We start from the raw sequence: 24,637 nt of genomic DNA on the forward strand, positions 1-24,637 counted from the left end.
ATGAATGTTGTATTTATTATGCTAATAGCATATTGGTTGATCCAGGAATGTGCCATTAGAGAGGGCTGCATGTGTAAATGTGCTGTGCTGTAAATCATTTACAGTACCATAAATTAAATCAAATCGAATGGGTCATTCAAGTCAAAATAATTTACAGTGGTCAGAATAATATAGTCTCTATTCTTGCACAACATCTTAAAGCTGCTGTGTGGACGTACCAAAGTGCTAAGCTATAATGGGAGTTGCCTCCCACAATTTAGTCTGGAGCACGGAAGCTCTTCCGTTTTGTCTTTACGATCGCTTAATAAGTTGTCGTAATATAGATCTAAATAATCAAAGCATAATAATCGCTGCTTATCAGAACTGGAAATTCTAAAATACAACGTAAAGAAAAATTACATTAAAATACAATTTTGTGAATGGCAATAATGAACAGGTGACAGCTTCCATACTCGGATTTTGCGATGTGTTGTTCCAGAATCTTCTATAGCATTTGGAGATTGTGGAATAGTTGATACGAGTGGATAATATAATGTGTAAAGAATATCATGCCTATCCTCAACATGTTTGTCCTTGCAGTTTGATTGATTTGTTTTCCTTGCTCTCGTTCTCTTCCTCGACACAAAACAAAATGGACCTTGCACAAAAACAAATGTCAACCAATTATTTATTTACGTGTCACTCTGTGATGTGACAATAAAGTAGATTCTGAATCTATAGTCATGCTGCACAACTCTTAGTTATTCTTTATATCTTTCACTATATATGAATACAGATTACATTTCTTTGCCTTTTAGGCTTTGTAAACAAAATATCTGATTCTGTTTCTGCGTATTCTCTCTCTGTGAGTCATTCCGCCTGCATGTCGTCTCTCAGCACATCTTTAAACCTCCTCTCTGGCCAAACTATTTTCCTCTTGCCTGGCAGCTCCATTTTCAGCATCCTTCTACCAATGTTTCCCTTAGCCCTCCTTTTCTCCTTTTCCATCTCAAACTTGCCTCTCTTGCTTTATCCCCAAACCTTCTAACCCATGGGCTTTAATGTACTCAACATCTTTTTATTATTTTATTTAATTCTTTGAACATGTCTGAACATGTTTTATGAAAACAGTTATGATGATTATGCAAATTAATTGTGATTATCTCTAATTGCGAGCAGGCAATTATGTAATACTTGTGACAGCCCTATATAAGCTATAGCACTCATCTCAGGCATGGAAGCTATATATCACTCGTTTGGAGGTCACCTTAAAAATATGAAACCAGACAGTGCTGCTGAATCAATTCTGGCATTGCCTTTTTCACCTCAAATGTGTACAGAAACATGTTATTTTTGTGCACTGATTGTTTTCAAATGAGATTGCCTGTGATGCAGTCACCATGTTTGTTTACTGCATGCAGATGCCCTCTGGTGTCTCGTCTGTTAGCTACATTAATTTTGTCTCTCTCTGTTTGGAACTGTGACTGACAGATGTCAAGATATAGGTTGACATCGATTGGTACCTGCTGATGTAAGGATGTGGCATGTTGTCTGTCAGGACTTCTAGGCAGTGTGCCGCGGGTTCGACTCCCGATCCCGATGGCCTTTACTGCATGTCTTCCCCCCATCTCTCTCCCCATTTCCTGTCAGCCTACTGTCTGACCCTCCATAAAATAAAGGCAAAAGCCACAAAATAACATTTGTCTAGTGCTTTTGCCCCTCAAACAAAAGCACTAGGCCACATGCTGCTGCTTTTGCCTGTTCCCTCAACTAATTTAAAGATGGAGTGCCGTGGTTTTTCTACCCTAAAATATGATCATCAGGTATTATAATTATATAAGGAGGAAGAATTATTTCAAAACTAGTTCATTGCCTGGTGGGTGTTGATGGGTGGTGATCCCCCATGAACTTGAACCCACAGTTATGATAAAGGTGGAGGGGTTAGAGGAGGGAATATATTGTGATGTCACTATATCACTGTTTTTTGCACGTTTCACTGTCAAGGTTTCAGCCTCATGGTACAAAGGGAAGCCATCATTGCAAATAACAACCACACAAAGGGGTCTAATGAAGTACTGTCACCTCACCTCATAAACACCTGGAAAACTGAAGAAATACAAAAATCATGGCACTCCATCTTTAAGATCTAGAGGTGATCGTGCCTTCGCTGTTGCAGCACCCATGCTCTGGAATAGCCTCATCCCTTTTAATATCAAAAGTGCCTAGTCCATTGAGGTGTTCAAGTCTCTTCTCAAGACTCATCTCTTCTCTATGGCCTTTGATCATTCCTGATTCTTTGTTGTTGTTAGTTGATCTGATCCTTGTTGCCATGTGGGTGCACATGCATAATTGTTTTTGATGATTTTTATTTTACTGTGTAAAGCACTTTGGTCAATCTCGATTATTTATTTATTTATTTTTTCTCTTTTTTCTTTTTTTTTCAAAAAAAAAAAATATTTTGGGGGTCGCGAGCTAAAAGGAGTGGGAAACGCTGCTATAGAGTAGGCCTATCTATAGCAATACAAAGGTATAGGATTTACTCAGAAAGCTGCAGGAACAACAGAGCTCAGCCTCCATGCATGGCATATAGAGTATGCCAGGCAGCGGCTCGGCTGCATCTAATATATATAGCCTATATACACAGGAGACTGCGGTTTGCCGCTGCCTATAGTCCGGTAGCTTGCATGCAGGCGATGAATAGTATAAAGTGAAAGGCAAATACAGTAGGCTATGCATGCACGCAGCACAGTATTCACACACACCTTTTGTCTTGTTCCAAATCATGCGAAAATAATCAGCCAGTATGGCTACGTGAGACGCATGCATCAGCGAGAGAGAGGGTTCACGTTCACGGATCTGAAAAGACTGAAAAATCGTAATCGAAAAGTTGGAAATTGACTCAAAACTTAGATTTGCATTAGACTCCCGAATCCTCATCATGCCACATATTTCTGAGCCTGGACGGAGATCCGCCCAGGCGCTGTCCACTGTCTCGGTGCTGAAATTGCGGTGCCGCAACAATTCTGTCATGTTGCCTGCAGGTTAAGGTTTAAAACGTCTTCTTTCGCAATCACAACCGAAAAATACCAAGAGGATGATTGGGTGAATGGAAAGTATAGGAGGACTGAGCAGTGAGCAGAGCGCGAGATAGAGAGCGAGAGAGAGAGAGAGAGAGAGAGAGAGAGAGAGAGAGAGAGAGAGAGAGAGAGAGAGAGAGAGAGAGAGAGAGAGAGAGAGAGAGAGAGAGAGAGAGAATCTAACAGACTGCTGAGAGGGAGCGCAGTGACAAGCCTTGCCTCTTCTGCTTTCTTTTAGAGGTGAGAGTAGTGGTCTGGTGGATCCAGGTGGAATACGGCGGTGCCTGGAAGTAACACTAGTAGGCTATTTCTTTATTTTTCTCTCCACACAAAGACTACACGGATCTATAGATCAACCTGGATCTCGTCAGTGGCGAGCAAGGTGGAAATGTCATCTTTTGTCATCGCCATCTGGCTCATCCTGCACGTCTTAAGAACTGCGCTACCAGCCAGTCACTGTAAGTAGCCATATCAGGCTATATAGTTTATCTTTGCATCACATTGTCTGTGTCTCGACACTCTGTGTATAGGCTATACAAGTAGGCCTATATAGCCGTCATCGACTTAAATGAACGCAAATCTCGTATGGTGGAAAAATCCACTTATAATAGCCCAAACATTATGGATGAGGGATTTATTTAAGCAATATATAGACACATGTCAGTTAAGTGGTGATGCATAACGCGTGCGGCGCACAGACAGTGCTGGTGAGTGCTCTATCACAATACATATGGAGGTGATTTCTGACGTGATATGCTTGAGATTCTTGTCGAAATGTCGTTGGCTGAACTGTATATACTAATACAAAAACAATGTCAGGTCTGAAAGATGCTGGATTATTATCCTATATTAAGATGTATAAATAAATGACTGCATTCTGATATCACAAGGCATTAAGATTAACACTGTCCTGTGCAAAGTGAAGTTGAAGTGCATGGCCACGTAGGCTACCGTATAAGCTATATTGGTTATTTCCAGTTTGTAGGCTTTAGGCTACATATGATAGGTGTGTGTGTGTGTGTGTGTGTGTGTGTGTGTGTGTGTGTGTGTGTGTGTGTGTGTGTGTGTGTGTGTGTGTGTGTGTGTGTGTGTGTGTGTGTGTGTGTGTGTGTGAGAGATCTGCTGCTTTCAAGCGCATGGATGAAAAATGCAACGGATCATTAAATGTGGGGGCAGGCGCAAGGTTCCACTTCCACACGCAATGTGCCATTTTCATGCAACATAACACTGCCCTTGATTAACATCGTTGTTCTTTCTTAGGCGAAATACTCATTACATTTGCATTAATTTCAGTTTGTGATGGGCATGAGGCATGAGCCATGAGGAATTCTCATGAAAGCCCTTTCGCGTGCCGGGAAACTTTGAGTAGCGGCGTTTTTACGAGCAATCTAATGTGTTTATAGCCTATTTGATACCTCCTTTTAGGTAGCCTAATAGCCCTCTGCCATGAGTGCGTAATTGCAAAGAATTACTTTTTCAGCCAGCCGCTATTGGTGTCTGCTTAAGTAGTGACTTGTTACACTTTTCCTTGGCAACACCTAATGTCGTAATTCGGTCGGTGGCAGCCAAATGTCTCCCTTTGGAGACAGTACAGTAATTGTTTTTGCGTGTGCTGGCAGTGGCGTTGGACGGTGGCCTGGCCGGGAGTTGGGGGGGGGGGGGGGACTTCTGCTTTCTCCACCCAGCAGCACAGGCACTGAGGCAGCCCAGTATTATTCACTCAACAAATTCGTTTGATTCAATGGGGGCTACTCGTGGGAGTATAGACTATAGTTTTTCTGAGCGAGGTTTCCTTCAGCTGCAACCTTTCCAACTCTTTTTTTTTATCTGTCACTGATAAAAGGGAACATTTCCATCATCATGTGGGTGTATAGCTGCAGCCTGACCTCCCTATAGTATAGAAGCCAGCGGGGTGCCTGGGCATGGGCAATACTATGATCTTTTTTTCCCTGCAGTTTTTGTTCAGATGGTTCAAGAGTCCTGCGAGAACAGATATTCTTCCAATAGCCTTTTTATCTGATTCCCAGTGTCATCTGAGAGGCCTCAGTTATGTGAAAAGGTCTAGACTTGGTGCACAGATAGAGCCCACACAGGCATAGGGATCCATTGATACCACTTTTTAGATGCTTGGCTATTGATTCTGAGCACTGCAATATTTTTATGGGGTGGGCAGACTATTCCCCTTAGCTATTCTTTTTATTTTTTATATTCTTTCCCCTGTGAAACAGTAGATGGCACGGAGACATAATGACGGCGACATTGCATGCAGTGAGAGTGCTGGTGGGATTGGATCGCTGCCTTGCTATTCAGTAGGAACATGCAGGGCTTTGTGTGTGTGTGTGTGTGTGTGTGTGTGTGTGTGTGTGTGTGTGTGTGTGTGTGTGTGTGTGTGTGTGTGTGTGTATGTGTGTGTGGGGGGAGGGGGGGATGACTCCTGGTGGTCCTCCTGAATGGCCCTTGAGGGGGTTCCATGCAGGGCTTTTATTGATTGTATAGGCCTACTTTATTAGTCAGAATGTAAACAGCACGTGGTACAGACAGATTTAAGGCTTAAAGGATAGCACAAAAAAGTCCTGGGGACTTGTTTCTGTTGTGGTCCTATGTATTCAATTCATCAACATAGCATAAAAAAATCATCCTCGTGTGAAAGTGAGGGGCGCTCTTATCATCATACTTCATCATACATCATCACATTCCGGCCCCACACTTTTCTGTTCTCACTTTTCATCTTCACTTGTTAAGCCCTCAGCCAATCACTATGGGGTACACACAAAGCTGGGCACTCAAAACTGTACAATAATACATGTCATCAACACATACTAACAATGTACAAAGGAGAAGTAGAATCACACTTGTGTGAATTTAGTACAATTTACATTACCTCCTCTTGTGGTCTCGTGGATTTCAGGCCAATTTTGAAAGAGTGGTTCAAATCCTTTAAGAACCCCTGCTAAATAAAATTGCCAATCTATAACTATTTTGAAATTTGTGACAAATCTTCACAAATCTCCCCTAAAAAACATTTTTGAATAGTTCAACTAGCCAATCTACATTGACACCTTGTGAGCTTGTAGACTGGCCATTTTAACTATTCAAAAATGTTTAGCAAAATAGTAAAAAAGGCAAAGACATTCAGGGATAAGGGGTTTAGCGGTGACGAAAATGGAGCCCTTTAGTGTGTAGAGGGATACTTTATGGATAGACCTATAGCATAGACCTCTGGGGGACCTCGGTCCAATAATGTTTATAGGGTTTAAGTGGATAATACCTATACTTTGTCACATTCGTAAACTTGTCGATCTGATTTCCTTTGCTTCACCTACAATGACATTCCCCAAAATAGGGACGGACGGCAGGTTGAAAGTCATTGACCACTTAAACACCATTATGGTTGACCGGAGTCCCTCAGGGCTCTATAGGACTACTAGTATATTTTCTGTTTCCTGTAATTGTGGGGAAGACTTTAGATGGAAATAGCTGATCGTTGTGAGCTTGTCGATCGTCTATTTTCTGTGAAAGCCTTCCCTAAGGATGCTGAGCTTTAAGTGCTGGAGCCTGGCCCTTTAAACATTGCATTGATACAGTAAAGAGTTTATCGATGATGAACCATTATTGGTTTTGGGGTTTCTGGATTAAAATAATCCAGATTAAAATATACAGTAAATTGTTTTGTGAGACATTTGACTGTTGCCATATGATTATTGATTTATGTATTATGTGAATCTGGTTTGGTTATGTATGAATGTCATTTCATTAGGGTAAAATTGTAAACAAAAGAATAATCACAACACGGTCACAACACATCGCAAGATTGTAGATCAGCTGTTTTCACTATTTAAATAAATAAATAAATAGGGTTTATAATATAAAGCATATAGTAACAGCTACTGGCATTCAGCTTATGAAATGGTGTCAAAGATGATCATGTCTCGCCGTCAGCGGTTGCTTCACATGCATATACTGTATGAGTCAAACCTCCGTGCTCATTTGTTTATTTTTGGAACACAGCTTTTATATGACGCAGTATTAAACACCTCTACGGGAATTCAGGATGAGGGGGGGGGGGGGGTGACCCAGGTAGGGTGCATTACGTCAGACTTCGGTGCTCTATCATCAGGCCCATCACTTGATGTCACAGCGGACAATCACTGTCCAAAAAATGATACAGCAAGATGCTCCTAGAGGTTAAAGCAGCACAGAGTCTCACATTTGTTTTTACTCAATTTAATTTAACTATATATACAGCAATGTAGAAATACTGTAAATAATGTTACAAGTAAGTGTGGAATTCAAAATGTACGTGAATAAATCATCAAAATGCACTTAAAAGTGCCAAATGTGTAGAAAGTGCTCATTACACAGAAATGTCCTGCATGTTTCACAAGTTGTTTTTTGATTGATTGATTGATTGAAATCTTTATTAACAGTTTGTAGAATTTACAGTACATTTTAAGCACGAACTCAATACAAAGACTGTCAACTGTGAGTGGACGACCCAATTAAGCATTACACTTGTTTACAACAGGGTCCACATTGTTCAATTCATCAAAACATTTAAAGACACAAAAAAGGGAAAAGATACAATATACAGTGAGGGAAAATGGGGGGGGGGGGGGGGGGGATTCAGATTTTACAGAGGCCAGTTTCGAAATGCAGCCATCCGTAGGTGCCCTTTGAGAGCGACATTGTCACATGCATGTATAAAATAAAATAGAAATCCTTTGCTTGTATATCGAAATGTAGGGCTGAAGTGGTTTTGGTTTAGATTTTGTATTCAAAATCTTAATTTTAGTGGAGTAAAAGTATACAGTATTTGCCTCTAAGATGTATAGAGGAGTAGCTACAAGTAAAAGTAGGCCTCCTGAAAATTGGAAATACTCCAGTAATACTCAACATTTAACTTAAGCACAGTACTTGAGTAAATGTAAACTTAGTTACTTTACTCCGCTACTAGCGCCTTAGAGACAGAGAAGGAGGCAGGGAGCATACTGTAGTGTACATCTGTCATGGTGTGTTTTTTGGCCTGTGTGTCAGGTGACACAGATAATGGCAGCCGTATCCTCCCCCGATGGCGGACACTGTCCTTGTGCTGCTGCCGCTCTCTTAAGAAAGAGAGGCAGGAGGAAATGGCTGGGAACTCGCATCACATCACAGTGTCCGCCACGGACTTCTAGAAGTAGATAGTGCGTCCTAAATCGGCAGTGCCATATACTTGTTCAGCAAATAACATGTGATCACTCGAACAATTGAGAATACATTATGTTTAAAGACACTATTTACTTGTTTACAGGCTATGCTTAAACGTAGACTAATTATTTTCGTGTGTGTGTGTGTGTGTGTGTGTGTGTGTGTGTGTGTGTGTGTGTGTGTGTGTGTGTGTGTGTGTGTGTGTGTGTGTGGGTGTGTGTGTGTGTGTGTGTGTGTGTGTATTGTAATGCAATCATACACATTATGCAATGAAGCAACACCAGTGTGCTTATTTCATTTTATAAATAGAAAATCTAATCTTTTTGTGTGGAAGAAATAGGCCTTTATGTACGTCATGAGGAGCACAAGTCTGAATGAGGCCAGTGTGGATTAAAAGAACTATAGCCTTGTTTTATGGATCGCTTATTTCACAAATTGGGGCTGTTGTCTCGGAGCGCTGCACACAACTTGAATATTACATTTCCCAAGCCTAGAGTATAGGCCCTGGTATTCTGTGTGAAATCACTTCCAGTGCTCACAGATTAGACAAGTTAGTTAAATCGATATGGTCGTCTGTCTGGTAGGAGGCCAGGAGTGGTTTCAGGGTTTTTGCAAGCGATTGTCACTGGGGGGATGATAGGAAGTTGAAGTACTACTGAGCAATGGGATTATTTATTGGAGCCTAATATAAGATATAAGATACCGTGCAACCATGTACTCTGAACCCGGCTGACAAGCGGATCTACATAAATCAAAGTCACACATTTGCATCTTGTGAATTCTCTGTGGCTTTCCACAGCGGCGACACATTTAACAGACGGGGCCCCGGTATGGGCCACCTCATTTCATATTCTAAATACATCCCCCCTAAACTCCGTAGGGGATTGAGAACTTTTGACCAGAGCATTAGTGTGATAAAGTCTTTTACTTCAACTTTTTTATGAGGTCAACCATCTGAGGCGTTTAAAATGAAGAACCCCCGCCAAGTGCCGGGGCAGTGAATTTGAAGGTTGCCTTAGGCGGAGCCACAGCAGGGGGGCTTCCATTATAAAACCTCATCCACACCGCCGCACCTTTGACACGCTGCCGTCCCCCCAGAGTCGCACTCTGCCGTATTGCTCCACATCCTCCTGTCAATTCTGAAGGGGAAAACAGGCCTGGGTCTTGACAACCCACAATGTCAAAAGGGATTTCGGATGCATTCGCACGTCGACACATCTGCAGCAAACACCAAAGGAATAGTCACACAAATGCACACATAATCTCACAAGAGTCGCACACACACACCTGTGTTGCCAGATTTTGAGAGAAATAAGCGACCATGCAGGTCTATAAGCCCTACTATTATAGGTCACATGAGCACTTTACATGTAAACCTACAGTACATCTACTATTTCAAAATAGCCAATCTAAAAGCTCACAATGCGTCGAATCAAAAACATTCTTGAAAAAACAAATGACAAAATGTGGAATATATATTAATTTTTTGACACAAATCTGGTACGGGAGTCCCTGGCACAAACAGATCAGTTGGCTGTACACGGACAAATGCATATTCATGTGGGGGTTAGACACATCTGCAACCAGCTGCAACTTTACAGAAAAAGAAGCCCAAAGTCGCTTATAATAAGCATTAAGCAACACTGACGCAGGCCTGCACGCACGCATGTGCACGTGCCCACACACACACACACACACACACACACACACACACACACACACACACACACACACACACACACACACACACACACGGGTCGCATGTGCACGTCAAAAAAAGTCTGTCAGATATAGCTGACCAACCTTTGAAGACCTATAAAATGTAAATGAACATGTCTTTAGAGAGGAGCTGGACATTGAGCAGCTTGGACACATTTGAGTTGACAACAGGCTGCTGCTGAATGCTGGCAGTGAAAGTGACCTTGAGAGGTGAGAGGAGAGGAAGACAATGCCGGGGGGCATGTGACTAATAATTCTCTTCACATCCCCCCATGCCGAAATATATTCCAAAGTGTCTCCACAGGAGTAATTCAGACCACTGAATTGACAGGCTCAGCCGAAGAGATAAATTAAGTAAGTTTTTAGAGAGAGAGAGAGAGAGAGAGAGAGAGAGAGAGAGAGAGAGAGCTAGATACTTTTGGTCTGTGGAATTGGCCCGTGGCTGCATGGACCCGTCTCCCGGACTGATGAGATCAATTAAGTCGCGAGGGGTTGTCCAGGAGGACAGTGTGTCAGCGTAATTTATTTATAGACATGCCATGGAGGTATTTGTTAATTACAAATGCTATAGCTCCTTATCGGGCCAACAAAAATCCGCTTTTGACCCCAATGGTGAGGAGGACATTGCAATGCTTATCAACGATCTGCATCAGGATGGTGTGCATGGCCCGCGGTAAGGCCCCGTGCTGCCAGGAACAGAGATAATGCAGATTATGATATGCCCCCGGTGAGACTCAGGGGGCATCCAAATGTTTGCGTTGGCAAGAAGAAAAGCTCATAGGACAGGGCAGCAAATAGCGATACAGTTGGCAAATGAAGAGTGAGAGCTGGCTTTTATACAAAAAGGGGAGTTTTTCGTCTGAATCCCGTTTGAAACAAAACGTGTTCTCAACTTGAATCCTGCCTTCACGGTCCTCCTATCCGCGTCATTTGGCAGACGCTCATATCGTCTTCGTCAGGTGGAAACCTTGTATGTCCAATACTGTTACTTTTCAGGATTCACACCCGTGTGAACTGAGTGGTGCAACTCCCCCCCCCTCCTCTCCCCTCTCTCTCTCTCTATCTCTCTCTCTCTCTCTCTCACTCTCTCTCACTCTCTCTCTCTCTCATTAGCAGGCAACAGTGCAGCACTAATACTATCTCTCTCTCTCTGTTTCTGGCACAACAGCGCCCCTACTGGTAGTCATAGTCATAATGGTGCTCATGAACCAACACATACATAGGCACACACGGACATTGCTGTTCCTTGGAGTGGTTGCACCACTCAAAAAGCAGGCAACAGTGTAGCACTATCCCTCTCTCTGTTTCTGGCACAACAGCGCCCCTACTGGTACTCATTATACTGGTGCTCATTAATGTCACATAGGTGAACTGGAAACCTTGATTATGTCCAAAACTGTCACTTTTCAGGAAATGGGATTCCCCCCCCCATTCTAATCTAATGTACTTATAATTTAGTTTGAGCGGTACGCATAGGCTACTCAAGGTTCTAGGTGATAACCTATAACCACCACAACCCTGCACTGCGGTGGTTAGCAGAGGTTGAACAACCGAGCGGTGAGTCGCTTATCACTGCGGCTCAGTGACGTCATGTTGTACAGTATAGGCCGATTCCGTAGCGGGTCTCATGGTCGCATCCTATGTATTTCCTGTAGGCGGAGACGACACATCTGCGGTTTCCCCGCACCAAGCTTCTACTACAGTGAATGGAAAAGTGACTGATGTTAGTCTGCTTCAAACGTTACTCTTTTACCTGCTTTTTACTAACATTACAAAGATGCCCAGAACATTGGGATGAACCTGTGTAGTTTATGGCTGCTCCAACAGTAGTGGCAACATTAAAAAAGAAAAAGAAAACGGAATGTCAAAATATCTACCGCGGTGGCGGAGACCAGAGCCATTGAGTAAATGGTTGAGACAAAGCAGTGAAAGGTCCTGAAAGATACATAACGTCAGTCTTACCCAATACCCAATCTTTCTGTTTTAGGAACACAAGGCTGCTGTACTTTATACCTCATACTTTAATGCTTAGTATAAGTATAGCATAAGTAGTGGCAACTTTAATGTTGCCACTACTTATACTATACTACTGTTGGAGCAGCCATAAACTACACAGGTTCATCCCGATGTTCTGGGCATCTTTGTAATGTTAGTGTTAGTAAAAAGCAGGTAAAAGAGTAACGTTTGAAGCAGACTAACATCAGTCACTTTTCCATTCACTGTAGTAGAAGCTTGGTGCGGGGAAACCGCAGATGTGTCGTTTCCGCCTACAGGAAATACGTTGGCTGTGACCATGAGACCCGCTACGGAATCGGTCTATAGGTTTCCCCAATAATGGCAGTGAGTAGATTATCACCTAAAAACTAGGGTATGCCTATGTGTCGCCCTTAATACTCTTCATTGGTTCAATATTTATAAAACCCACAGAAATTAACAGGAAACATTTACAGGGAGAAAAAACAAACATAAAAAGTTGAAATATGGAGATACACGGATTCTGCCTGACAGAGACGATGAGAACATGAACACTCAACAAACAACTGGTTAAATGGTCACATAAATAGAGAGCAAAGAAAAACAATTTAGCGCTTCAAAGAAAGTAGGATACCAGGGGAAAAAAACAGAAAACAAAACTAGCATCTGTCTGAACAACATGCATCCAGTATGTAAATACAATTGTAAACAACAAAACATGTGTTTAACATAATTATGTATGCGCTATATGAAAAGGCCTTTGAGGCTGGCACATTACTGATTTATCCTCTGAGAAGGTGCAAATGTAACCAGATGAGGGTCCATTTTACATTGCAGTCATTTGAGAGCTAAATATATAAGTGTTATACAACATGGCTACATTTGGGTTCCATCCAGATAATCAGCAACAGCAACCATTGTCCATATAGACACATAGAACCAGCAACAGAATGCCAATAAGATACCAATAAGGCTCCCTTGAAAAGACACTTATTCTCTCAGGCATATAGTTGTTTATTGATGGTACATTTTGTAAAGCGTCCTTGGGTTCATGAAAGGCGCTATATAAATTCAAGCTGCTATTATTATTATTATTATTATTATTATTATTAAAGGATAACAAATCATTGAATTTGAATCCATACTACTTCACACAGATCTACAGTACAAGCTCAAACATTTGATGCTTTTGTGTGACGCTGTATTGTGATCAAGTGGAACGTTCATTTTGGCGATAAGAGCTTTCTGCCCCGACAGCATAAAAAAATCATGAAAGATTAGTGGCTATTATGGGAGTCCTGCAGGAACTGAACAGGGAAATGCTGATTAGAAGTATAGTAACTCTAGTGGAATCATGTTGGGTATGATGAACATTGTATTGTGTGTGTTGTGTGTTTAGTTGTGTTCTGTCTGCCTGTGTGCTCCAGTGCTTGCACTCTTCTGGGGAGGATTTCATCATCGCACATGATGAAGTGTGATCCTGACAGAGACAATGATACATACATACATACTACATACATGCACACACACACACACACACACGCACGCACGCACGCACGCACGCACGCACGCACGCACGCACGCACGCACGCACACACACACACACACACACACACACACACACACACACACACACACACACACACATGCATACATGCATGCATACATATACATAGGCTACATATACATACTGTAGGCTACGATTTTTACAGCTAATTTTTATTTAGTTTGATTTATCTACGATAGATAGAGCACCCTCTATCTATCGTAAACTAAAACACCAATGTGCCAAAATATCTCAATGGCAGTCAATAAGTTAAGACATAAGGCTAATTGACTGCCATTGATGTCTATAGACGTAATTTAAAATCCAATGATTAACCGCCATTGACGTCTATAGTATGTCAATCTGTGTTTTCATTAGTTTACGATAGAGGGCGCTCTTCTGCAATCTGCGTGTTAATCTAGGGCTACCGGATCAGAGGACAACTGGAAAAAATGTGATCATAACAAAATCAATCCAGAGACTCATTAATTTTCTGTGTGTGACATGAGGGCCCACCAGTGGTGGACAGTAACATTTTACTTGAGTAGTAATTTAGTAAATGTTTTTTGTGTGAACCTGGAGTATTTTTGGAATTTGTTGACTTTCACTCCACATAAAGGGCTGACTTTTCCTTTCCTGACTTTAATGGGTGTACAGTTACTGAAGCTCACAGCCCCACTGGCTGTGTCTTGATCTGATGGATATGGCTAAAATGCTCATCTATTTATCTCAACTGTGCAGCAGAAAGCTAGCACGCATTAAATGGTTCATTTCTTTTTAACTTCTGTTGAGAGAGAGAGAGAGAGAGAGAGAGAGAGAGAGAGAGAGGGAGGGGGGGTTGGGGGGGGGGGGGGGGGATGTAGAAAAAACTGTAGTGTTTTTCCTATCTTTAATCTTGGAGGTAAAGCCTGAGCTCCTAAGATTGATGTTGATGTGTAGTGGAATGGTTCTCTTTTACACCCACACTGGTGTGAATTAATGTGCTTGTTCCGCTTTACCTTTGTCTGTAAGATGGGGGCAGAGAGCTGAGCTCTATCTTCTTTTCCCTCCGTTCCTCATGAAATTAGAGACCCGAGCAAGCGAGCGTGTAACCCTAGAACTTCTTTCTGGGGTGTGAAAATACATGCTAGATTGTTCAAGGCTGAAGCTATCAAATCAGCCGTCGCTCGTGCTAACTGGTATAGTGCATGAAGCCTGATACATCCTGTGGAAAACCCAACAAGCGCTCACCGTTTGTCTGTCTATAGCATCTGCTGTCTATTACATGAAAATCAAAATTTTTACAAATATAAAGCTTTAAGAAATCGTGACCCTGAATGAGTTGAAATATGAAAAAATACATAAAAAGAACAATAATGTAAGATCAACAAAACAAGAAAAAAAAGAGGGGAGTTGCACCACTCAGTTCACACGGGTGTGATTTTTTCTTGTACGTGAGTATTTGCTGCTTTCACGTATAAGAATAATAAGCTAAAATATGTATTTCTTCCACCACTGAATATAGTATCTATACTCTATACTGTGTTCATCCACTCAGATCAGGACATTATGCTCATTATTTTGTGATTAATGACTGGGTGGGTCAGCTCAGGTCGCAGTGAGGCTTTTTTCATCTTATTTTGTAAAAACTTGCTACTTTCGTGTCACAACCTTTTTAGGATTTAAAATTGGGGTAATTAAGGGGGGGAAATAGTCCCTTTGCATCAAAACCGCAGCAGTGTGTGATTAGTAGTTGGACTTTACACTTAAAAGTGGGTTAAAGAAGAGGGCTTGCAAGAATAATAATCCCATTTGACGATGGAGAGAACACACAAGCATGCAATGCATGAAGTGGGGTCTGGGAACCGACTGGAGTCATTGTGGGGGGTCCATGTGAATGATTTTTATACCTCTACTATTCTGCTATGCATGTAGATTTGATATTTTCTTTTCCCCCCCATTTTCTTTAAAATCTTGGAATCATTTTCAAAACCAGAATCTTCTCTTATGCTTTTTAAATATATATATACCCACATATATTAAACGTTAAACTATAATGTATTTAACTTTGAGGAATATACTAGGCTAAAGGATAAAGGTTTGTTTGGTAGGAACCTTGTAGGGACCGTAGGGTAGCCTACGTGACGCACCCACACCCTGTGAGCACATCTAAGCGTCAGGAGCGTGAAGTTGAAGCTGAAGTTTTCTTCTTCGTGGGGTTTTTAGACAGCTGGTGGATGGAAAATAAGCTCCACCTCCGCGCCCGACGGACGCGACGGACAGACTCAAATGGACGCGACGGACAGACTAAAATGGAAGCCACGCACAAGCGTGAAAATGAAGCGCGTCACCCGGCAGTGATAGGCACTAGCCAATGGAACAGATGCAGCCTGCAGCCCATCCACTGGGCGGTTATTCACTTGTAGTTTTCTTCTTCACAGACCCAAACGCCCCTGGGAGGGATTTGTAAAGCCATATCGAGGGATACAGGCAGACTGGGGCATTGGGCACCTCGAAGTAACATTATGTCCAAAATGTTAACAAAACATTGAAAAATCGTCTGAAGAAATAAAGTAAAGCATTGGTTCTCATGTTTGCTTCAGATCACCCCTGTAATCTTTTCATCCATGGCACCCCTGGCTGAATTACATTGTCCATGACATTGAAAATAACTTTATACTTTATAAAATAGCCCGTTCTCTTCAGCCTCCACAGCCCTTCTCATCAACATCATCATCATCTCCGTGGTGGTCTAGTGGTTAGGGTGTGGCGCTCTCACCGCCGCGGCCTGGGTTCGATTCCCGGTCAGGGAACACTGTTTTATGACGAATTCCTGTTCTGTTCTTTAACTATATAGAAGTGTCTATTTGTACGTCTTTAATGTTTTGAATTGAACAATGTGGACCCTGTTGTAAACAAGTGTAATGCTTAATTGGGTCGTCCACTCACAGTTAACAGTCTTTGTATTGAGTTTGTGCTTGAAATGTATTGTAATTCTGCAAACTGTTAATAAATATTTAAATCAATCAATCAAAAATCTCCTTCTCACCGCCGGGTGACACACTTCATTTTTATGCTTGTCGGCAGCTTACATCTGACGCGGAGGACAGCGTCAGATGTAAACTGGCCGTCGCGCAAGTCGTCGGCGAAAACAAAACTAGTTTTAAAACTCCTCGGCCGGGAGGCGTACCCGGGTCCCCCGTTCCAAAGGCACGTACGTTAACCAGTCGACTAGACAGCCATGACTCGATAGCGAAGTAGCAACAGAGCAACTTATAGCCTACATTAGAATGCGCCTTTGTCTGTGTCAACATCTTGTCACTCAAACGTCCCTCTCACGCCCACCAAGAAATAGAGGACTACAGGCCTTTAAATAGGCTTCCGTGTCGTCTCCTCTAGGAACCGCCCAAAGCCCCGGAAGGATTTAAAGTGAGACCTGACGCGACGTCCAACTGACGCCTTCACGCCTGACAGTGTATTCACACCCACAGTTACAGGACGCACCAGCTCTGTTGTTGTGATTCCACAAGATTCCGGCTCCGTCTTATGAGCAAATTTAGAACTTCCTGTCTGAGAGCTAGCAGATTTAAGACATCCGGTTGCCTTCAGAATAAAATAAGGTTTTTTAATTCGTTAATTAAATAACTATTACATTACATTATTAGTGTAAAAGTGTGTTCTTTTCTTTAAGAATCACCCAACAAGGATTGTAGTTTAGCCCAGCCGGGCAATAAAGTCCCGTGCTCAGAGTAGTAATAAACAACCTGTCAGCTCAGTCTAGTCAAGTGCAACCAACAACAGGTACCGTGCGTCACGCACCTGTATAAGCAAGGTTCCTGCCTCAGCAATAAAGGTTCCTACTTCAGCAAGCAATAATAAACCTATTATAACAATTAGTATTAGTATTATTATTACATTACAGTTATTGTAAAGACACACATTATGTTTCTGTGTAAAAATAAGTAATTAAATAACTAATAAGTAATTCAATAATAATAAAAGTTATCTAAATGGATAAATGCTATTCACTGGAGTGCATGGACTTTATAAAGTGGACACTGGACAAAAGAGGCCTCCGCGAGGCAACTATCTGGACATACCCACGCGTTCGGGGAGATGTCCTCTACCACACCCCTCTTTGAGGCCTCTTTGTCCAGTGTCCATTCTGGGTCCGGAAACGGTACTTTTTTGAGCATTGACCCCAGTAGAAGGTCTGCTGCTGTGAATTTTACACCTCTCCCGCTTAGCGGAGAGTGGGGTGTGGTAGAGGACATCTCCCCGAACGCGTGGGTATGTCCAGCTAGTTGCCTCGCCGAGCCGTCTTTTGTCCAGTGTCCATTCTGGGTCCGGAAACGGTACTTTTTTTAGCATTGACCCCAGTAGAAGGTCTGCTGCTGTGAATTTTACACCTCTCCTGCTTAGCGGAGAGTGGGGTGTGGTAGAGGACATCTCCCCGAACGCGTGGGTATGTCCAGATAGTTGCCTCGCGGAGCCGTCTTTTGTCCAGTGTCCATTCTGGGTCCGGAAACGGTACTTTTTTGAGCATTGACCCCAGTAGAAGGTCTGCTGCTGTGAATTCTACACCTCTCCCGCTTAGCGGAGAGTGGGGTGTGGTAGAGGACATCTCCCCGAACGCGTGGGTATGTCCAGATAGTTGCCTCGCGGAGCCGTCTTTTGTCCAGTGTCCACTTTATAAAGTCCATGCCCTCCAGTGAATAGCATTTATCCATTTAGATAACTTTATTATTATTATTATTATAATGATTTAATTACTTATTTTTACACAGAAACATAATGTGTGTCTTATAGCATCATATAGCATCATTTAAATGTTTAATTTGTAGTTTTAATGTGCAAATTAAACTTTTTTTCAATACTCTAGAGGGTACTCTTATTTTGAAGAGATCGTTCACCGGAAGCCTTAAATCTGTTCATTAGATCTGTACACTACTAGACGCTGCCATGGATTCCACCAGTATTCCACCGAACAGGCACTGTTTACATCTTTGAGTTCTAGAGCGCGGCGCGCAATCATAACTTTGGGCCAAAGATATAAATTAACGAGGAAAGCCACGGAAAGGTAGCCTACATCATTTGGCAGCGGGCAGTGGAGCCACGACGTAACCGCGTTTGTAAAAAGTAGGCTAGTGCATCGATGACGCAAAAGACATTTTCCAGGTAGGACTATATGGGTATGACAATTATGAATGATGCGTTAGCCAATTCATTATTGGTGCTGCCGCCGTGCAGGTTGGATATTATCCATGTGTATTAATTTATTTTACTTTTTATTCTATATAATTCTATAATAGTCTATAATATTAGACTATTAGCTCTATATGGACCAGAGCTATTAGACTATTAGTGTTGTGAAAACGGTGTACGTGTTGAGGCTTATAGTACCATTTTGGTGAACTGTGTTCAATTGTGTGTGTGTGTGTGTGTGTGTGTGTGTGTGTGTGTGCAGTGTGTGTGTCACGCGCTGCGTGCTAAAATAAGTAATTGTTACAAAATATAGCGTGCCGCTTGCTTAATGCGTAATTGACGCAGGACGACTGCACTTTGTGTGTTTAGAGAAATATTTCTTCTTGCAAATGCAAGGAGCAGGGCGTTAATAGTAAAAAGAAAATGTTATGTTAAAAGTAGGGCTGTCAATCGATTAAAATATTTAATCAGATTAATCACATGATTGTCCATAGTTAACTGTGATTAATCGCAAATTAATCGCATATTTTGTATACGTTCTAAATATACCTTAAATCAGTGGTTTTCAAGATTTTTCATATAAATTAAGGCCCATTATTTATTCTGCATTTGAGCCACGGACCACCATTTGATGAGATTCTGGTCACATTCTCACCTAATACTTCGGTAGACTCAGATCCGTATGGGCGGGGATTTGGGATTCTTGCACATTTAATTGGCTGCGGTTTGCCTTCAAACTGTCATTCGCAGCAATTGGAAACGCAGCAGGGGGGACCTTTATCAATGTGTTCCATTCATAAACTATAGCCTACACAGTGAAATCTATGGTGATAAAATTACACTCATAACGTGCATGTGTCGTGCCGTCTGGGACCCCCCCCCCCCCCTCTCTCTCTCTACGCACGCAGCCGCCACACACTGTTCTTTTGGGCATGGAGGCACAGCGCTGCATGAGCGCACTGATATAACTCCCCAGTCCCACACAGTGACAGCACTCCATGTTTACGGCACGCACAGACAGACAGACAGAATATTATGTAGGCTATAATACACTGCAGTGTTTTTATGTGTTTTCTTAAGCAATTGATTAATGTACAGTTTGTACACGTCCTCATTTCGATCAGGGCTTCAGTCTCCTTATTCGACCACGTCTATCCACAGTAACGGTAACGGGACATCTTTGCGCTGCGTAAAATATGCCTTCTCCGTCTCCAACTGTGTTCAGCTCCTCACCCGCCACATTATGTTTGCTTCATTTCCTTTATTTACTGCGGATTGCATTCACACCTGACCTGCACCGAATCGTAGACAAGTGCGATTCGTAGCGAAGCGAAACCCACGTTTTTGGGCGGAGTAAAATGCGGTTATTTGCTGCGCATTAGGATTCGAATGAGCCTTCACACCTGCCAAACGAAGCGCACTTTCTGACAATGCGCAGCAGGATTCGTTTTAATCGCAGCAAAGCTCTCTGGTATGAATGTGACCTTAGCCTTCCAGACCCAAACTAAAGAACTGTATTGATGTTGGCCAATGCCATTACGAGAGATAACAGGCCATGTTGATCAAAATAACATTTTTTCAAAGTTTTCTAATTGTAGACTCACTGGGAGAGAGAGAGAGAGAGAGAGGGGGAGAGAGGCGGGGCTCACTGACTGCCTGCATTCACATGCATGCGTCTCTCAACCATTCTGTCAAACTTCACAGTGCGTTAATCGCGCATTAAAAAAATTAGTGCAAAAGAATTGTGAGTTAACTAGTTAATAGTGCGTTAACTTTGACAGCCCTAGTTAAAAGTATTACTCCTCTGAAGCTGTTCTATTCATAATCGTCTCTGTCCAAACCCATTGGAAAATTTGTTATATAATTTTCGCTAACCAATAACAGTAGAGGCCGGTGTTGCTCCAAATTTGGTGATGTCAGTGTTCTCTGCTGTTTTCTACTGGGGAGGAGAGGAGAGGGGTCTTTGTCAGGTCAAAAACCTCTTATAGGCTATAGGCTTTACATTTTGTGTTTTCCGTAAATTAAGGCCCTGCTTGATAGCCTGGCCCAGCCTGTGTGGTTTCTGGTGTAGGAGCGGTGTATCCTATTGGTTCACCGTTCTGAGCACCGACACCCGCTCCTCTACACCAGAAACCACACAGGCTGGGCCAGGCTATCACCAGCTCCTCTACACCAGAAACCACACAGGCTGGGCCAGGCTATCACCAGCTCCTCTACACCAGAAACCACACAGGCTGGGCCAGGCTATCACCAGCTCCTCTACACCAGAAACCACACAGGCTGGGCCAGGCTATCACCAGCTCCTCTACACCAGAAACCACACAGGCTGGGCCAGGCTATCACCAGCTCCTCTACACCAGAAACCACACAGGCTGGGCCAGGCTATCACCAGCTCCTCTACACCAGAAACCACACAGGCTGGGCCAGGCTAGGCTATCACCAGCTCCTCTACACCAGAAACCACACAGGCTGGGCCAGGCTATCAAGCAGGGCGTTAATTTACGGAAAACACAAAATGTAAAAAATACAGGTATAAGAGGTTTTTGGCAGTGATGATTTATTTTTCCTTCGTAACCGTTGACCACAACACTGACCACTACAACACATTCAACTGTGACCGTAGCCTTAAAAACACTTAACTAATGATGACACACTTTCTCCTTATTTTGTAGGACATGACATGATGACAACAGCACCACATTGACCACAACATAGTAAATAAGTTCATAACACACACACACACACACACACACACACACACACACACACACACACTCACTCACTTTTGAAATACGATCTGGGGCAGTTCATCGGTAGGAATGATTTCCCCCTTGGTCTCTGTGGTATAAATGAAAATCTATCTTACAAATGTGGCGCCAAAGGAGACTTCAGAGTTTACAGTACAGGTTAATGCTGATGGTGACAATATGTGGTAGTGTAAGCGGTCTCGTTCATTTCAGCATCCAGCCAGTCTTTATGTAAGCTATGTCGTCTATGTCGGGTGGAAACCTCATGTATCCAATACTGTTACTTTTCAGCCTTCATATCCAAAAGCATGCATCAAAAGTAACAGATCGACAAGCTCAACACGCTTTGCACCTCGTTTGAGCTTGCATATCTGCTACTTTTGATGCTTTTTGTGTGATGCTGTACGTAGCTACATATTCATTTAGGAAAAATCACAAAAAGTTAAAATGTGGAGATAAGGTTTCTGCCCAGCAAAAATATATTATTTGTCATTGTGTCTACTTGCCAGCCCATAGAGCCCCATTGTGAACCCGGACATTTTTAGTAAAACGGTAGAAATATTGACTATGGGTACCAGCATTTAGAAACTGCCGGATGCTAACTTGCATATGATGAGACATTTTTAAAATGACTTAGCATAATATGTAACCATACCATTAACAACCTACAGTATACAAGGCAAAATGTACAAAATGTCATCATGCTTTAAGTAGCATGTGACGTGTCAAACTAGGGCGTTTATAATAACATTGCGCTGGGCATTTATACCTTGTGCTCGCGTGTGCACGTGACGTGAGGTGCTTTCCCTGCCTGCTGAAAACGTATAAAAGTGGCTTCCAGCTGAATAGTGCCACTATCACAGAACATCTACAGTATGTATCCGTAAACATGTGCAATTCTGCAACTTTTCTTCCCCTCCTGCAGGAATACAAAAATGTGCATATTATTTTTCATAACTCCTGAACCTCACCCAAAGAATTTTGAGAGTAAGCAATATTTTATTGATTCATGAACAACATGCATTTTTCGGATACATGTTTTTTTTCTTCTTCTCCTTTTTGTGCAGTGACAGAGATGGATTGTTGTAGGCACAGTATAGAATTCTACGATGGTGGCCTATTGTTATGGCTCTGTTCAGTGTAAAATAATCTGGAACAACAAAGCTACCTTACTGTATGCCAAAATGATTCACTTAGTATGATTGATAATGCTCTCTATATAAATCTTAACCACTTGAACCCCAGCATCGCTATTCTGGGGGGAACATGATTTGCCAAACAATCTACACACTCGCACCGTGTCACAAGCAGCATGTTGTGAGCATTCAAAGGAATGGTGCTTCTTTCGTGTAACGTCAGAGGTCCAACTCTGTGTCGTGGAGCCACGCCTGCATCTCTGGTCCCAGGTCAAAGAGGCTGGCTTCCGAGGGTAATCTGTATAAGGGGCAGGTGTAGATGATATGGTCGGCGGTCTGCTCAGGATCACCGCACTAGCATGCCGCACTGAACGCCAATCCCCACTTCTGCATTGATGCATTGAAGCACCCAACCCCAGTTCTTAAGTGGTTCAGTGTGGTCCATTGCTGGCTAGGTAGGTCATCTCCTCCTATGGCGCCATCTCCTGGTTCCCAGATGTACCGATGCATGTGAGGCCCGGCTGACTCCCACTCCTGCTTCCACGCTGCTGCCAGCCATGCATGGAGATGGAGATGTCCACAGAGGTGGAGTTGAGTATCTCCTGTGCTGCCCTGTTGCAATGGTGCTATTGAGGGGTTATAATCATGGAACCTAGCATCCCAAATCCTGATTCTGTGGTGAACATTCAGTGAACAGCATTGTGAGCTTGTACCATAGATGGCATGCAGCTATTTTCAGCTAAGCTATTTGGTGTAGAGAAGAAAGAAAAGGAGTCGGCATTGATATCACTCTATTATATACACGTTATCAACTGTTATCAAGACATTGGAATATGGCCATACTGACGTTGTTTTCAGCGATGGCACTCAGCTGTGAGCTGTGGTTCACTTGGAGCACGTGCAGGACGGTGCAGACATGTCAGGGGCATGGAAATAATAATAATAATTACTATTCTATGCCTATCGGTACGCAACTCGTCGCAACGCTTGGCGGTGCCTCACGTGGCTCAAGGCCTCCGTCATGGTCACGTTCACGGTCATGGTCATGGTCACAAAAAGCAAGCGCTCCCTAATGTGTCAGAGGTTTCATTTCCGCGTTTCCTACTATTAACACACATTGGCTCTATGCCAAGCTTTTGATCACGGACATATTCTTGATTATAGGCTGATAACATTCAAAGTGGGTGGTATAAGCCCCTGGGGGATCCTGGTCAACTAAGAATACTGTAGCTTTTAAGAGTTTTGCTGCTGTTCACGGCTTCACACCCACCCAGTCTGTTTGAGCTGTACAATGAGGGATACAGGATAGGTGGGCACTAGGGCAAGCCCCCAGTGAGGCTCTCCAGTGTTAAAGCACTCGGCCCTAGTGGTTGGAGCGTGAACTGCAGGCGGACCTGTGCATTCATGACGAGGAAACCCCGTGCAGCTGGGCTTTAACATTGAGCGCTCGGTTGCACTTCCGCATTTCCAACCAAAATATGGTTGGCAAATGCGGAAGTAGTAGTGAAAAGGCCCAATCGACCATTTTAGTGACACATAAATAACACATTATCATACAACAACAGATGTGGGCGTGGCTTAAGTTCAGGTGGGTAAATAAGGTTACATTGTTAGCAGGAAATGATACCTGAAAGTTATTAACCGTCGACTGCACTGTATGCATTTGATATGAATATGATACATCCACATCTGAACATTGTAGACGTGTTCATTTGTATCATTATTTTTGGCCGGAGAGTTGCGGGATTTTGTCGTGAATACCGTTTAAGGAAATTACATTGACGCTTTTCAAATCAGTTTACATTCTCCGTGTATGAAACAAGTGTTGAAACGAAGTGTAGACGGTTTGTCACACTGAACTAGACTTAATTCAGCAACTTACTTTAGATGCACGCACAACGATCAAAGACTGCATATTACTGAGGTTACAGACAAAAACTGCACTGAAAGTGCTCTGCTGTACTGGGTAGCAGGTGTAGCAATTATGCCTGATTAATTATGATATTTATAACCACTAAGAATGAATTGATAATGGTTACAAATACAATGTCAATTGTCACTGATTAGGTGGCCTGTACCATTTAGAAA

General features: G+C 42.6%; 1 protein-coding gene across 1 annotated transcript in view; it reads left to right on the forward strand.

Moving 5' to 3' along the window:
• Nucleotides 1-3,444: 3,444 nt before the first annotated feature.
• LOC310867379 (contactin-associated protein-like 5) overlaps nucleotides 3,445-24,637 on the forward strand; it is a gene marked incomplete at its 5' end in the record, with an annotated part of 161,094 nt that continues 139,901 nt past the window's right edge. Inside the window, one exon of the mRNA XM_083777412.1 lies at nucleotides 3,445-3,514. Within this exon, the coding sequence (XP_083633538.1) occupies nucleotides 3,445-3,514 (70 nt within the window). The remainder of the gene's footprint in view (nucleotides 3,515-24,637) is intronic.

The sequence above is a fragment of the Protomyctophum parallelum genome, assembly GCF_964188405.1.
Source record: "Protomyctophum parallelum genome assembly, chromosome: 11".
Taxonomy (NCBI): Eukaryota; Metazoa; Chordata; class Actinopteri; order Myctophiformes; family Myctophidae; genus Protomyctophum; species Protomyctophum parallelum.